This window comes from Mastigoproctus giganteus, chromosome 8, assembly GCF_048544385.1.
Source record: "Mastigoproctus giganteus isolate SK-2022 chromosome 8, ASM4854438v1, whole genome shotgun sequence".
Classification (NCBI taxonomy): Eukaryota; Metazoa; Arthropoda; class Arachnida; order Uropygi; family Thelyphonidae; genus Mastigoproctus; species Mastigoproctus giganteus.
Genome location: NC_143582.1, coordinates 209,351,895 through 209,370,076, shown reverse-complemented (window position 1 = coordinate 209,370,076; position 18,182 = coordinate 209,351,895). Strand labels below are relative to the sequence as shown.

Here is an 18,182-nt window from a genome sequence, read left to right as displayed (position 1 = left end):
AATTGCAGAATAATAGAATATTACTCAAGCACATGCACGACTCCATAGTCTTACATGATATTTTTCTGGAATTGGCAAAACATACCTTCAGTCAGTGTATTCTGTCTGAGACTTGTTGTCTCTGTGTAAGAAAGGTTTGTTTTGAGACCAGTTTTTTGACTGTATATTCTTCCTTCTTCTAGAACACGAGTGACTGAATAACGAATTTGACCACTAATGTTGCAAATGTTCTAGTTACGAGATACCCTAATAATAAATTAGCATTAGCATTAGTAGAGGCATATGATACAAGAAAGCAAGCTTATTCAGCATCAGCCAAAAAAAAAAAACACCACTCCCATTTCACCCCTCCGTTCGTTCGAAATACCTGTCCAGCTGAGCCTTAAATTTGTTTAGGCTATCAACTTCAACAACAAGTGATGGAAGTCTGTTCCACCAACCAACCACCCGCTGGCTAAAGGCAAATTTCCGCACATCTATGCTACATCTGTCTTTCCTCAATTTGAATTTATTCCCTCTCAGGTGATTATTCTGAGCAAGAGGTAGAATCCCATCGGCATTGAGCATACTCCAACCATTCAAGGCCTTATACACCTCTATCAGATCACCTCGCCGATGCCTAGTCTCCAGACTCTGTAATTTACAAAACTTAAGCCTTTCTTCATAAGAGCAATCCTTTGTTCCATTCACCAATCTTGTTGCCCTTCTCTGTCCCTGTTCCAGAAGCTCTACATCCTTCTTGAAATGAGACCTCCAGACCTGTATACAGTACTCAAGGTGTGGCCTGAGCATTGCCTTATACAAGGGAATAATCACATCCCTATCCCTGCTAGAAAAATTCCTGTATATCATTGATAAGACACCATGAGCTACTCTTGCAGCTCGTCTGCACTGCTCAGAGAACTTCATATCTGCCTGCACAATTACCCCCAGGTCCTTTTCAGTCTCTACCACTGTCAGTGTAGTACCGCAGAGTTCATACGTTGCTCTGGGGTTACTGTTTCCCATATGTAGTACTTTACATTCGTGAATGTTAAACTTCGTTTGCAGGCGCCTCCGTAGCCAGGTGGGAAGGAGCAGCAGTGCGTAGCACATGCTTCTTGATTAGACCGGGGTTCGAGCCCGTCACCACCAAATATGGAGGATGCGGAAAGGTCAGGAAATGACCACCGCATATCCCGGAGCAATATGGCCTTAGTTGCTAATGCTCCTAAAAACCAAAATAACAACAACTTCATTTGCCACCTCTCAGCCCATCTGCTCAACCTTTCTAGATCCTGTTGCAGCAGCATAGCATCAGTAGTGTCCTTAACAACCCTGCCAACCTTTGTATTGTCTGCAAACTTGGACATTAATCTTGATATACCATCACCAATATCATTTATAAATACAGAAAACAACAATGGACCCAACACTAAACCCTGAGGAACTCCACTAATTACATTAGTCCACGTTGAGCAGTGTCCATTGATTACCACTCTCTGTCTTCTGCTACTAAACCATCCCTTTATCCATAGCAGCAATTTGCCTCCAATGCCATACTGCTCCAATTTGTGCAGCAATCTTCCATGTGCAACAGTATCAAAAGCCTTTCTAAGATACAAATATATAATATCAAAGTTATTCCCTACATCCAGTTCTTTTGGGACTACATCATAGTATCCAATCAAATTGGTCAGGCAAGACCTTCCCTTAACAAAACCATGCTGTGTCTGAGCTATAACTGAATTCTTGTCTAGATGATCCTGCAGTGCTCCTTTCACCAGTGCCTCCATTAATTTTCCTGGAACAGAAGTTAAACTAACAGGTCTATAATTACTTCTGTCAGCCTTTGATCCATCTTTGTGAATTGGGGTTACATTTGCACATCTCCAGTCTATGGGTACCTCTCCTGAGTCCAAAGAAGCTCTCATAATTATGGCTAGGGGTTTGGTTACTTCCTTTGCTGCCTTCTTTAATATAACTGGATAGATCCCATCCACCCTGGGTGCCTTTTTTATGTTTATCCTCAACAATTTCTCCTCCACTTTCCTCTCAGTTATTACAAAATCATCTAGCTCACTGCCAGTGTTTACTTCACCTACGACTTTCCCCTTCCTGAATAACTCCTCATGTGTGAATGTAGATGCAAAATAGTCGTTTAGTTTGTTAGCCACCTGAGCAGGATCCTCAACTTTTGAACCATCAATATCCAGTGGACCAATCTGATTCATCCCTTTCCTTCTTGAGTTTAAATAGGTAAAGAACTCTTTTCTGTTTTTCTTTGCATCCTTTGCCAAGGATTTTTCGTAGTCTGCCTTTGCCTGCCTAATCTCCTTTGTGACTTGTTTACAGACCAACTTATATCTATGATAGGCTTCCATGTCACCCATTATGTTTGTTTCTATCCCATGAATTTTTCTTCTCTGCCATATGGCTCATTGTCTCATTAGTTCATCTGACATCCATTTAGGCCTGAACCTTGAACAATATTTCTTAGTTGGTATGTAAAGCCTGGTAGTGTCCAAGATTAGTTCTTTGAATGTTTCCCATTTTAAATTTGCTGTTTTGTAACATCATCAGTTTGTTCCACTGTATAGAATTGAAATACTGTGTCAGACCATCATAGTTGCCTTTACGAAAGCAAAAACCCTTCCCTTTACCTCTGATGGTAGTTACCTCCTTGAGTAAATCCCACTTCAGCACACTGTGATCACTACCACCTAGTGGTTCCTTTATCTGCAGATCCTTAATGCATGAAGAATCACTACTGATAATCAGATCAAGAGTATTGCTCCCTCTAGTTGCCTCCCGAACATGCTGATGTAGAAAACAACCATCCAATAAATCCACAAAAGCCTTGCTAGTGTGCGAGTGACCAACCCACAAATTCCAGTCAATATCTGGGAAATTAAAATCCCCCATTTATAAGACTCTCTGATTTACTGGCCCACTCTATTACCCTTACAGTTTCTTACTATACCCATCAGAGTCATTAGGCCTATAGCACACTCCTACTCTCAATTTTGATTTCCCTATGCTTATGTCACACCAAACTGACTTGACACTGCCCTGTCCATCGATGTCGACTGGCTTCACTTCCTTGGATTTTATGTGTTTCTTAACTAATAGCATAACCCTCTTCCACTCCTGTCCTGTCTATCCTTTCTATACACATTGTATTCCCCAAATTCCAGTTCTGAATTCCTTATATCTGTGTGACACCCCGTCTCTGATATCCCAACAATATCTGCCTTTGATGTTTTGAGCAATACTTCAAATTCATCAAATTTATTTACCTAACTCCTAGCATTGGTGTACATGCAAGTATACATGTATCTGTTTTTATTCTTAGCTGCCCTAACACAACTCATGTGTTTTCTTGTTCCGCGATGACTCCCAGCAATCTCTGAAATATCCTCCATCTTGTTTTGCAGGCTGCTGCTCATTTCAAATAGAAGCAGTGCACGAATCACTTTCACCTCTGCCAGAGGCTACTGTTAATCTATTAGTCCTTGTATCTCCCCAAACTAGTTTTCTGACCCACCTAACACTGCCTCGACAGCATCAGCAAATATTCTTGCACCCTTTCTATTGAAGTGTATCCCATCTCTGTTGAAGCAGTCTCTCCTGTTAACAAGTACAGACCAGGCTGAAAAAAATTCTACCCCTTGAGCCTTGCACAAACTTTCCAGGGCCGAATTGATCAACAAGGCTCTCATCATATACTCCCTCCTATCGTGTCTGGGCAGAATTGCAGACACTTTCAAATTCAACCCTACTTCACAGCTTTTTTTCAACAGTGACGTGTACTTGTTAAGTAATTCCGCCGGTCTCCTACTCTTAATATCATTAGTGCCAACATGTACAACTATATTACCTTTTGTGCCCTTAAAAGATGATATGTGCTCTACAACATCATCAACCTTTGCCCCTGGCAGACATTCCCTGGTCCTGTTCCACCAGTCTTTTTTACAAAGCATGTTCCCCGTTTCCCTGACAATAGAGTCACCAACAACTACTAGTTCCTGTGGGACCAGCGCATTCTGCCTTCTGGGGGGGGGGGGTTGCTGCTGTGTTGCATGATGACCAAGTGCAAGCTCTGGCATTGATGTGGGCAGCTGAGAGCTTGATGGGCCTCTCAATTTATATCCTTCGAGTGTATCCACCCTGTCCTTCAAGCTCTCATATAGGCCCATAACAACGCTGAGTTGTCGCCTGATTTCCTTACACTCCTTACATTGCGCGCACACACACACACACACACAAAGACATCCCCCATGGCAATATCATGTCCCATACCCGATTCCTCCACAAACATCAAGCAAGCAGTGCATTTTAAAAGGCTGTGATTCAGAGGGTAACTGCCCCCCCTCAGTTCTCCCCTGAGCCACAGCACTCCCATTAGCTTGAGCCTTTTGCTTTGCTGCTCTGGTCTGAGTCATGATTTCGATTTAATTTCAATAAAATTTCAATTTCAGTATAAAATTAAAACCCTAAACTTGGATCCCAACAGTTATAACGCTATATTTATTTTTCAGTATCGAGTGTTATCTACGAGTTCCCTTTATATAACTTCCGTATCAAGTTATGTATTAATTATTTATGTTACGTTTGTAATCTAAGTTGTTATATATATATAGTTAAAAGTACAATTTAATTGACAGTGAAGTTTATCAAGATTAATAGAATTACTGATTGATTGACAATATTATATTATGCACTATACTATACTAAGCTTATGCTATCGAGTTTGGGATATGTTGTATTGTGTACAATGGCGGTAATTTACGAACGGTACTTCTATGGACACTTAAGTATTGATTAACTTCCAAATCTTGCTGTCTCAATTGAGAATAAACTAAGGATGCTGATTAGGTCTATAAGCTACTTATAGAAAAAATTTGATATAACGATTGGTTAATAAATCGGCTAAATGTGGTTAAAAAACCTCTCGTTCAACGGAGCTGCAACTTGTAACACGTGGATTTGATACCCTTACCGATACTAAGTAATACCTACAAAATCTCTATCTAAGTTAAACGTTAAACTAAGTATCATAACTAGGAATATAAAGCTACTCTAGAAAATAAGTTAATATGCCAATTTAAGCTAATAAAACAGAAAATAAATCAGAAAAAACTTCTCTGTTCCAGGAGTGGCAATAAGCTGCGTCTGCACAGGCTACCCTCATTCTCAAACCAATTAGGGTAGAAGTTGTGTGGAAGAAAATTATGACAGTGTGTACACACACATAAAGAACAAACAATTTTTGCAAGATACATTTTTGTACTATTCCAAAACCTTTTCCCTTTTAAAACACTTTTACTTCATATCTACCTTAGTCTATCTTCACAATTCTTAGTTTGACTTATCAATTGAAAATGGTGTTGAAGTATTGATTGACAAGTATAAATGTGAAGGATATTTTTTGTTATTTTATATATTTTAGATTTCAAAATATAAACACATGACACTTCAGATTAGAATTTAATCTTTTTTTTGTTTCAGCTCAGTTTTCTTAAAATCAAATATCATACAATAATATGTAAATTAAGACAAGGCCAAATCAGTATTGCAGGCCAAAAAATTTTACTGCGGTGCATTGTATATCTTAATCCATTTGGCCTTACATACCTTGGAGTTATGGTCATTGGCACCACCTACCTACCCTTATACATGAAATGAATTTTAGGAATTGAATACTGGTGGATAATTAGATAACTCTATTATTACTTCCCAGATCAGTATTCCACAGTGACATTTCTCAAGTAGTGTTTCACAGATGGTGGTCTGCAAAACTTTTAAATTCTAAATGTGGCATTAGCATCTATATTTACATCTAGTTACCTTCAACTACCTCACTGATTTTGTTAATTATTAATTTTATATTTTGTTAATTGTATATAAATGAAAACATAAAAGTAGTTTTTAATCCACAAATAAATCTGTTTTTCTGTTTAAGTGCTGCATTCTGTTTTAGTTATTTACTCCATTCCATTCTGCCTAATTCCATTTTGCCAATCTCCTTGATGTTTGGAAAAGCTAATTGAGCTTAGGATTTGCCTGATTTCAATTTATCTTCATATTTTTTAATATAATATGCTTAGTAATTCAAAGGGTTTTTTTAATTTTGTTTTTACAGTTTTTATGGGTTATTCTTCTTGGCTCATTAACTCACTTATTTTTTTTTTAGTTCTTCCTTGTCATTTAATCTATATGAATTTCATGATGTTAGCTTTCCCAGGATTGTGCAATTTTCTTTGGAGAGTCGCAGAACGTTTAAATATTGAATGATATACTACTCAGAGAACTGAATATTGTGGGAAACACAATTTTCTCAGGGAAAAAAGGATTACCATCACATATCGAAATTTCTCACAGAAAACATTCTTAAGAAACATGGAGGTAGTATATGCATTTATTCTGAATGAGTATCAAACAGTTATATCAATAGTTTATTACTTTCATTAATAAATACCCTTTATAATATCATTATTTTGTTGAATAATCATCTTTAAAGGACTTGTGTCCTATGCCATACTCATACTCATTATTAAATAATTTTTAAATTACTAATTTTTTTTTTTACAAGAATACTTTTGTTTATAACTTGTAACAACAAAAGTGTCCTTGTTACCAGCCAAAAAATATAGACTTTTTTAATGTAGTGAAAATAGTGTCTTTCTTTTTCACATTACAGTAGGAATTTTGTATTTACATTTAAAATATTCTGTTGAATGAAAGTAAACATTTATATTTTAACAGTTGAAGTATCCAGATGAGAGTGAAGATATTCTTGTATTGCGCTCCATTAAAGATGTTAATCTTCCCAAGTTTTTAACGCACGATCTTCCCCTGTTTGCAGTAAGTAAGCCCTTTAGAAAATGTATTTTAAATATGATATAAAATCTGACTAAATGTAACTTTTTGTATCTTATGATAATTGAAGTTAGTTTGGATATTGAATTTCAATTTAGTGTTAAGAAGATTCTTGTATTTTATTTCAATTGTTTAGAGAATTTTCTTATTTAAGGCTATCCCAAAATATTTAATATTTCAAATGCAATTTCAGTAAAATCCTATTACAAAAAATACCATTTTAGTGAAAATTTCACAATAACAATTAAAAACCAAGTGTTTAATTAAAGTATTTCTTTTATATCAAAAAAAGGTAAATATTTTATTGTCTCATTCAGGGTATCACTTCAGACTTGTTTCCTGGAATAACACTTCCAACGCCTGATTACCAACATTTGAATGCTGCTGTCGAAGAAAACTGTAAGAAGAAAAATCTACAATGTATAGATTTCTTTCTGGAAAAAATACAACAGGTCACTTTCTTTTTCTTTAAATTTTCTGTTAAATTTTGATTTACAAGAAAGAATATAAACTTGTAATAGTCATAACTTTATTTTAAACATTTACTTTAAGCTTTAATTTCTGCATAAGCACTACTGTAATACTCCATCAGAGATGGAAGGACACCTTTTTTAATATCGCTTACTGTCTGAACAGAACCATTAGCTGTGCAATTAGAATCAGTAATACTATCAACTTTTAATGAATAATGGTTTTGCCTCTTTTTGTTATTCAGTTAAAAACTATATTAGTTAATATTAGATCAGCCAGTTGCTAGTAATGGTGGAAAAAAAGTGTTTCCAAGATGGCAAGATAGAAAAATGTAATTCAGAAAAGTATTTTAGTTAACTGGATGGTTGTAATTGAATCTGAGTTTAGAGGCACTGCTACTATGGCCATGTGTCAAAACTGTTGTAAATCTTCTTATATATTAGTATTAGTGGCAAAAAATGCAAGCTTATAAAGCATCAGCCAAAAAAAAAAAAAAAAAAATCTGTCCATCCCCTCCGATAATTTTGTTCCAACAGTTGACCACCTGCTGGCTGAAGGCAAGCTTCTGAATGATTTTCCTGCAACCATACGTCCTCAATTTGAATTTATGCCCCTCACATGTGCAGTCTAAGCAAGAAGAATAGTGCTATCAGCCTTGAACTTGCTCAATCCATTAAAAGCTTTAAACACCTCAATCAGATTGCCTCAGAGGTGCCTAGTCTTCAGGGGCAGCAATTTGCAACATTGAGACTTTCTTGGTTAGACTCCCTTTTGTGCTCTTCATTAATCTCATTATCCTTTTCTGCCCCCATTCCAGCAGATATACATCTTTTATAAACTGAGGCCTCCAGACCTGTATACAGTACTCAAAATGAGGCCTAACCATTGCCTTGTACAGTGGAATAATCACCTTATTATCCCTGCTAGCAAAGTTCCTGTATATTATTGACAAAACCCCATGAGTTGTCTTGGCAGAATATTTGCACTACTCAAAGAACTTGACATCTGACTGCACAATTACTCCCCCCCCAGGTCTTTTTCATTTACCACTGCCCTGAGTGTAGCTCCACAGAGGTGATATGTTAATCTGGGATTACCTCTACCCATATGCAGTACCTTGCATTTGTCAATATTAATCTTCAGCTGCTATTTCTTCATGATGACAATGAACATTTAGATTGCTGTGGCCACTTCTTCCACTAATTTTCATTTGTATTTTGTTAACCGTGTTTGCTCTAAAGTGCAGTTGAAATGAGAGATTTGATTTTGATAGCATGATGTTTCTTGTGCGTTTCTGTTTGAATTAGTTGCTGAGATACTCATACATACAAAGTTACTGCTGTAGGATAACTACCTTTTTTCTTTTCATTTAAGTAATTTGCTCTTTATTCATATATTATCTTAGGTGTATGAGATGATGATTGTGCGCCATGGCTTTATGATTGTTGGATTTCCATTTGGTGGAAAGACATGTGCATATCGAATTTTGGCTCGGGCATTAGGTGACCTACATGAACAGGTAAATTGTTCTTTTTAAATAACAAAAAAAAGAGGCATTAATTCATTCATTTATTAATTATTTTATTAAATAGTAGATGAAAATACTTAACTTTTGTTGTTATGAGTAATAATGATTTTTATTGGTGGCATATATATATATATATACATATGCCACTTTATTAGGTACACCTACCTAGTAGTGCGTTGAGCTTCCTTTAGCCTTCAAAACAGCCTGAATTTGTCTAGGCATGGATTGAACAAGATGCTGAAAACGTTGTGCAGGAATGGAGTACCATGCAGACGAGTGTGTCACGCAGTTCCTTGAGATTCAATGGAGGTGTAGGCCTGCAGCGAACAGCCCTTTCCAGCTCATCCCAAAGATATTCAGTAGGATTGAGATCCACGGACTGAGTGGGCCACTGCAACAAAGAAAAGTCATTGTCGTGTTCCTGGAACCATTCCATAGTGATTCGGGCTTTGTGCACTGGCACATTATCCTGCTGGAAGTAACCATCTGACTGAGGATAAACTGTCAACATGAACGGATGCGCTTGGTCAGGAACAATGTTTAGGTATGATGTGGCATTCAGAAGTGAATCTATGGGTATCAATGGACCCAGTGTGTGCCAAGAAAACATTCCTCACACCATAATACTACCCCCACCATCTTGCACAATAGTCGGTAGACATGACGGGTCCATCAATTCATGTTGTTTTCGCCAAATTCTGAGCCTTCCATCAACATGATGCACCAGGAACTTCGACTCGTCAGACCAAGCAACTGTTTTCCAATCCTTGATAGTCCAGTACTGGTGTTGCTGTGCCCACAGGAGATGTGCTCTCTTGTTCTTCATTGATAAAAAAGGTACGCAATGTGGCCGTTGACTGTTGTAGCCCATTTGCGACAAAGGGCGACTAGTGGTCTGTTGTGATATTTTGTTCTGTGCACCAAGAGTTTGTTCTGTGCATCAGAATACAATATTTGTATTCTGATGTGACGTGCAACATTGTGGCCCATCTGTTTGCTTGCACAAATCTAGCCATCCTCCTCTGACCTCTCTCATCAACAAGCAATTTTCTTCCACCGGAATGCCATTGCGAGAATATTTTCTGTTCATTGTACTGTTCTCAATACACCCTTGAAACTGTGGTGCGTGTAAAATTTAACTGATACTAGACAGTTGTTCTGCTGCTTTTATATCCACAACTGTGGTCATGTGACTTGCAACATTGTGGGAGGAACCATTTGTGTGCACAGCAGGGGTGTACCTAATAAAGTGGCAGTGCAGTGTATATATGGGAGGGGTCCCTGGTATCTGAGTCCCTGCAGTTATGAGGATTTGAAAATTAAAGAATTAAAGCTTTTTCCCTTGAAAAAATTGATAAAATTTTTTTGTGTAGATCTTCATGATCATGCAACAGATGTTAAGCGCAAAGTTAAAGACAATTAAATGCTATGGCACAATTTTATCTGAAAAAATAAGACAAAAAAAAACCCACTTAACTATTCCGAATTCATTCTTTATACATACAACTGAAAAATAGTGTAACTTCAATAAACTTTACTTAATCTTACATTGTGTAACATATAATAAAAAAATGCCCAATAAAATAATTTTCTCATTTTTCAGTTCCTTCATCAATTTTTTACTATGTACAAGTGCATAATAAACATTACCATATAATATCGGTGTAGATACATCATATCTATTCATCCTTCACAACGAGTTGCCCATGTATTGCACTACCTCAAATAAGTAATGCTTCACTTGCAATACCACAGTAACTGCCCACCCTCTAATGAAAAACCTACTAGCTTTGAAACAGTGTTGTCTGGGTGGTGGCGGCCACCGAGAATAAGTAACAGCAGTCTTTTCTATTAGTGAAGCATTACTTATTTGAGGTAGTGCAATACATGGGCAACTTGCTGTGAAGGGTGAGCACAGTATTAGATACAGATGAAATGATGTTTTTCAGACTACTATCATAGTGTTTCTTTAAGAGTTGTCAATAGTGTATCTACACAAATGTTATATAGATACAGAATCTTAAACTCTTTAAATATTATGCCTAGTTGCATTTATTTTTATTTAAATAATAAACATTACGAAAATTGGTCCCTGTTTTAAGAGGAATTTTCTGGAACCAATTATCCTCAAGTAACAAGGATCGTGTGTGTGTGTGTGTGTGTGTGTGTGTGTGTGTGTGTGTGTGTGTGTGTGTGTGTGTGTGTGTGTGTGTGTACACCAATTAAATACCGATATATAAATACCATTAAATATTCTAATATTGAATGTTTTCCTTTCTCAGTTTTCTTTTTGCTTAAATGTTTTCTGCATTTTACTATAAGTTTGTTTTTAATTGATTTATTACATATTCAATGATTGATGCCTTGATGAAATACCAGGACCCCACCTAATGGGTCAGGTAGTTACACTGCTGTTATGTCCATGTACCTTTGCTATATGCTTTGATCTTCTCTTTATGTCTGTATGCTATCATATTCTAAATTTTTATGCCCCATGAATTATTAGAGTATTCGAGGAGGAGTGGGGTACTATTTCTATCCAATTTCTTCCCTCACTTTGCATTTTTTAGCCTCAGTTTTTTTTCTTATGCTCTGTCAGCTTCCCCCCCCCCCATCTTTTGTACATAATTTGTATTTATAGTTTTTGGTCTGCTGCCTGTTGGGCTAGCTGTTATTCTGCCAGTATACTCCTAAACGTTGGATAAATTATTACTTTTTTATTACATCTTTCTAACTCAGAAAGCTCAGTAAAAGCTATCAGAAACTGATAGCTTTTGCTGATTATTATTTCGATGTGTTGAATGGTGCTAGCCCTTGATAATGTACCATTCAGTGTATCCTTATATGATAATTATCTTTTTTTTTTTTTTTCAGTATTAACTAGCCTGTTTCCATTTTTATTTCTAATTTGCATAAGTTTATATATATACTATATTATTTTATTAAATGTATGTATTAATTTATGGAGAAGATTATCATAAGAGACATACCTAGATAAATCTATGGAGAATGCATAAATGAAGTATGTTACATATACACAAAGGATAATATGCGAAAAACTTATTGCTGTATACCCAGTGGCAGATTTAGCACTTGAGAGGCCCCAGGTGCAATTCAATTTTGAGGTCCCCTCTAAATATTTTTGGTACCACTACAGTGTGCATTCTACGCACACGTTTTTACTATAGCATGCGCTCTAGATTTAGTGTTGCGGTTTTAATCATTTTGGTTGTGCAATTCTTTCATACATATTTTAACTAATGTTTAAATGAAAAAATGGCACAACTAAGCATTAATGATAATACGTATTCTACTTCAGATTCACTTAGTTCGCATAGATATTTCATATAATATGTAGGGATATTCGCATAAGAGTTTACTAACTTCTCATATTAAATTATAGTTTTATTCAGTAACGGTAATAATGATGAGTGTAAAAATGAAACAATTTTTTTTTTTTTTTTGAGACCTGAGATTTGAGGCCCCCCTCTATTTAAGAGGCCCCAGACACGCGCCTCGTGTGCCTGTGCCGAAATCTGCCACTGTGTGTACCTACAATCTGGGTGACTACTTCTGGAATTAACCACCCAAATTGAAAGGAAAAAACAACAATAAGGAGTTCTCTGATTGTAGGTATACAGTAATAAGTTTTTTGTATATTATCCTTTGTGTATATGTAACATACTTCACTTATGTGTTCTCCATACATTTATCTAGGTATGATAATCTTTCCCATAAACTAATACATACATACATTTAACAAAATAATATGATATATATATTACATTATGGGCATAGTGTATTTATTGCCACTGCAAAGGCACTAGCTCATAAATTCAGTATATTAATGATTATCAACCTACCATATAACTCATTTAATATATATATTTGTAAAAGAATAAGAAAAGTTTACCTCAATATGATATGTAGAACACTTTAATGTATAATAAGAAGTGTTCTACGTACATATTGAGGTAAACTTCTCTTATTCTTTTACTAATATTGATATCAACATAGAACATATTGAGCATTATAGCTCTGGTTCATACTATTAATATATATATATATACACACATATAATAATCTTCCATATTCTATATTAACTAATATCACAGTTTGATGTAATGTTTAACCATTTATTCAATGACATTAATCAGTTATAGATACAAGTTGATCTGTAATCAAGTTACAAAGGAGGTTAGGCAGGCAAAGGCAGATTACGAGAAATCCTTGGCAAAGGATGCGAAGAAAAAGAAAAACAGCAAAGAGTTCTTTACTTATGTGAACTCTAGAAGGAAGGGGATGAACCAGATTGGTCCACTTGATATCGATGGGTCAACTGTTGATGATCCTGCTCAGGTAGCTAACAAACTAAATGAATATTTTGCATCGACATTCACACATGAGGAGTTATTCAGCGAGGGGAATGCCAGAGGTGTATTCAACTCTGGCAGTAAGCTAGAGAATCTTGTAATAACTGAGAGTAAAGTGGAGGAAAATTGTTGAAGATAAACACAAGAAAGGCACCTGGGGTGGATGGAATCTATCCAGTTATATTAAAGGAGGCAGCAAAGGAAGTAAGCAAACCCTTAGCCATAATTATGAGAGCTTCCTTGGACTCAGGGGAGGTACCCATGAACTGGAGATGTGCAAATGTAACTCCAATTCACAAAGGAGGATCAAAGGCTGACACAAGTAATTATAGACCTGTGAGTGTAACTTCTGTTCCCGGAAAATTAATGGAGGCATTGGTTAAAGAAGCACTGCAGGATCATCTAGACAAGACTTCACTTATAGCTCAGACACAGCATGGTTTTGTTAAGGGGAAGTCTTGCCTGACCAATTTGATTGGATACTATGATGCAGTCACAAAAGAACTGGATGCAGGGAATAACTTTGATGTTATATACTTGGATCTTAGAAAGTCTTTTGATACTGTTGCACATGGAAGACTGCTGCACAAATTGGAGCAGTGTGGCATTGGAGGCAAATTGCTGCTATGGATAAAGGGGTGGTTGAGGGGGAGAAGACAGAGAGTGGTAATCAATGGACACTGCTCATCGTGGACTAATGTTATTAGTGGAGTCCCTCAGGGTTCAGTATTGGGTCTTTTATTGTTTTCTGTATTTATAAATGATATTGATGATGGTATATCAAGCTTAATGTCCAAGTTTGCAGATGATACAAAGGTTGGCAGGGTTGTCAAGGACACTACTGACACAACAGGATCTGGAAAGATTGAGCAGATGGGTTGAGAGGTGGAAAATGAAGTTTAACATTGACAAATGTAAAGTACTGCATATGGGAAATAGCAACCACAGAGCAACGTCTCAACTCTGTGGTACTACACTGACAGTGGTAGAGAATGAAAGGGACCTGTGGGTGGTTGTGCAGGCATATATGAAGTTCTCTGACAGTGCAGACAGGCTGCAAGAGTAGCTCATGGTGTATTGTCAATGATATATAGGAATTTTTCTAGCAGGGATAAGGAGGTGATTATTCCCTTGTATAAGGCAATGGTCAGGCCACACCTAGAGTACTGTATACAGGCCTGGAGGCCTCATTTCAAGAAGGATGTAGAGCTGCTGGAACGAGTACAGAGAAGGGCAACAAGATTAGTGAATCGAACAAAGGGGTGCTCTTACGAAGAAAGGCTGAAGTTTTGCGAATTACAGTGTCTGGAGCTAGGCACCAGCAAGGTGATCTGATAGAGGTGTATAAAGCCTTGAATGGTTTAAGCATGCTCAATGCTGATGGGATTCTTCCTCTTGCTCAGAATTATCACCTGAGAGGGCATAAATTCAAATTGAGGAAAGACAGATGTAGGATAGATGTGCGGAAATTTGCCTTTAGCCAGCGGATGGTTGGTAGGTGGAACAGACTTCCATCCCTTGTCGTGGAAGTTGATAGCCTAAATAAGTTTAAGGCTCGGCTGGACAGGTATTTCGAACGAACAGAGGGGTGAAGTGGAAGTGGTTATTTTTTATTTATTTATTTTACTTTATTTTTTTTTTTTTTGGCTGATGCTGCATAAGCTTGCTTTCTTGCATCAAATGCCTCTACTAATGCTAATGCCAATGCTATTCTGGACACGTTGGGACTAGTGCACTTTGGCCCAATTAAGCAGCTGCCCCAATTATGCGAAGGTTCATGTAATTAGTTAAAAATACAATGGACCCCTGCTTTACAATTTGTTCACTGTATAATCAAATCACGTTATGATGGACTCTCCATAATAAAATACCGTTCACTATATGATACGTAGTGAGCCCCGTTCATTGTGATCATGTTTGTGAATTGAATTTTAATTCTATTAAATGGTGATTCTAATAAGTGAAAATAGGAGGAATATTATCCGCAGGCTATAACAGGAAAGATATATTAAGCCCAAATTTACACTTTATTACCTTACCAAATTTTTATGCCCCATGAAAAATTAAATGATGCATGAAAATCAGAAGAATATTTTCCTCAGGTTAGCAAAATAAAAATAAATTTACACTTATATACATAGCTTAATTAATACTGTAATCTATACATGCTAACAAATTGATATTTCTGTTCACTAACATTTCGTTTTGGGTTGTAAAATTAAAAACAGTAAAAAAGATAAGGCAATCAATAACAAAGAACATTGCAACTAACATGATACGTGCAAGTGAGATATGGAGTAACAAGTTTAGGAAGCTTAAAAAATAGGAACGAAGAGAAGATTTTGAAAATGTATTTATCTTTTTTATATGATGAAGATTTCATGGAAGGGGAAACACATTTCATCCTAATAACATAAAATTCCACAGAATTCCAGCCATCAGTATTTATCACAAATGCAATAAGATCAAGTTTACTACCTGTTTAGGCGCCTCCGTAGCCAGGTGGGAAGGAGCAGCAGTGCATAGCACACGCTTCTTGATTAGACCGGGGTTCGAGCCCGTCACCACCAAATACGGAGAATGCGGAAAAGGTCAGGGAATGACCACCGCATATCCCGGAGCAATATGGCCTTAGTTGCTAATGCTCCTAAAAACCCAATAACAAACAAACAAACTACCTGTTTGTAATAGACTCCACTAACAGAAAAGTCCAATAAACCGGAAAGTGCAAAGTGTTTTTATTGTTTTATGATTGTGACCTCCAGAAATGTGCTTTAGAAAAATATAACAAAGGCATTCAGAATTCATTCTTATAACTGAACCATATGATAACGATGGAAGTGTACTCCAAATGGACCATGTGGTCCGTTCGGAGACAATTGTGAGTAATCTCGAATGCAGTGGTCTCCTGCCTGATTATACAGCATGTTGTCCCAATTAAGCAAAGAAAACCCTGGCTATTTTCTCAATTAAGTTCTGTTAGCATTAGCATTAGTAGAGGCATATGATGCAATAAAGCAAGCTTATGCAGCATCAGCCAAAATACAAAAAAAAAAAAAAAACCAAAAAAACTTCCACTTCACCCCTCCATTCATTCGAAATACCAGTCCAGATGAGCCTTAAATTTATTTAGGCTATCAACTTCCACAACAACGGATGGAAGTCTGTTCCACCAACCAACTACCTGCTGGCTAAAGGCAAATTTCCGCACATCTATCCTACATATGTCTTTCCTCAATTTGAATTTATGCCCTGTCAGGTGATTATTCTGAGCAAGAGGCAGAATCCCAACAGCATTGAGCATGCTCAAACCATTCAAGGCTTTATACACCTCTATCAGATCACCTCACTGGTGCCTATTCTCCAGACACTAATTTGCAAAACTTAAGCCTTAAGGATGGAAGTCTGTTCCACCAACCAACTACCTGCTGGCTAAAGGCAAATTTCCGCACATCTATCCTACATCTGTCTTTCCTCAATTTGAATTTATGCCCTCTCAGGTGATTATTCTGAGCAAGAGGCAGAATCCCAACAGCATTGAGCATGCTCAAACCATTCAAGGCTTTATACACCTCTATCAGATCACCTCACTGGTGCCTATTCTCCAGACACTAATTTGCAAAACTTAAGCCTTTCTTCGTAAGAGCAACCCTTTGTTCCATTCACTGTACTCGTTCTCTGTACTCGTTCCAGCAGCTCTACATCCTTCTTGAAATGAGGCCTCCAGACCTGTATATAGTACTCAAGGCGTGGCCTGACCATTGCCTTATATAAGGGAATAATCATCTCCTTATCCCTGCTAGAAAAATTCCTGTATATCATTGATAAGACACCATGAGCTACTCTTCCAGCCCGTCTACACTGCTCAGAGAACTTCATATCTGCCCTGCACAATTATTCCCAAGTCCTTTTCATTCTCTACCACTGTCAGTGTAGTACCACAGAGTTGATACGTTGCTTTGGGGTTGCTGTTTCCCATACGTAGTACTTTACATTTATCAATGTTAAACTTCATTTGCCACCTATCAGCCCATCTGCTCAACCTTTCCAGATCCTGATGCAGCAGCATAGCATCAGTAGTGTCTTTAACAACAATGCCAACCTTCGTATCGTCTGCAAACTTGGACATTAAGCTTGATATACCATCATCAATATCATTTATAAATACAGAAAACAATAATTGACCCAACACTGAACCCTGAGGGACTCCACTAATAACATTAGTCCATGATGAGCAGTGTGCATTGATTACCACTCTGTCTTCTACCCCTCAACCACCCCTTTATCCATAGCAGCAATTTGCCTCCAATGCCACACTGCTCCAATTTGTGCAGCAGTCTTCCATATACAACAGTATCAAAAGCGTTTCTAAGATCCAAGTATATAATATCAAAATTATTCCCTGCATCCAGTTCTTTTGTGACTGCATCATAGTATCCAATCAAATTGGTCAGGCAAGACTTCCCCTTAACAAAACCATGCTGTGTCCGAGCTATAACTGAAGTCTTGTCTAGATGATCCTGCAGTGCTTCTTTAACCAGTGCCTCCATTAATTTTCCGGGAACAGAAGTTAAACTTACATGTCTATAATTACTCGTGTCAGCCTTTGATTCTCCTTTGTGAATTGGGATCACATTTGCACATCTCCAGTCTATGTGTACCTCCCCTGATTCCAAGGAAGTTCTCATAATTATGGCTAAGGGTTTGCTTACTTCCTTTGCTGCCTCCTTTAATATAACTGGATAGATCCCATCCACCCCAGGTGCCTTTCTTGTGTTTATCTTCAATAATTTCTCCTCCACTTTACTCTCAGTTATTACAAGATTATCTAGCTTACTGCCAGAGTTGAATACACCTCTGGCATTCCCCTCGCTGAATAACTCTTCATGTGTGAATGTCGATGCAAAATATTCATTTAGTTTGTTAGCTACCTGAGCAGGATCATCAAC

General features: G+C 37.1%; 1 protein-coding gene across 1 annotated transcript in view; it reads left to right on the top strand.

The window, feature by feature from the left end:
• Dhc36C (Dynein heavy chain at 36C) overlaps positions 1-18,182 on the top strand; it is a 592,122-nt gene that overhangs the window by 109,549 nt on the left and 464,391 nt on the right. The window contains exons 15-17 of the mRNA XM_090380456.1: positions 6,748-6,846; positions 7,179-7,313; positions 8,738-8,851. Of these exons, the coding sequence (XP_090236582.1) occupies positions 6,748-6,846; positions 7,179-7,313; positions 8,738-8,851 (348 nt within the window). The remainder of the gene's footprint in view (positions 1-6,747; positions 6,847-7,178; positions 7,314-8,737; positions 8,852-18,182) is intronic.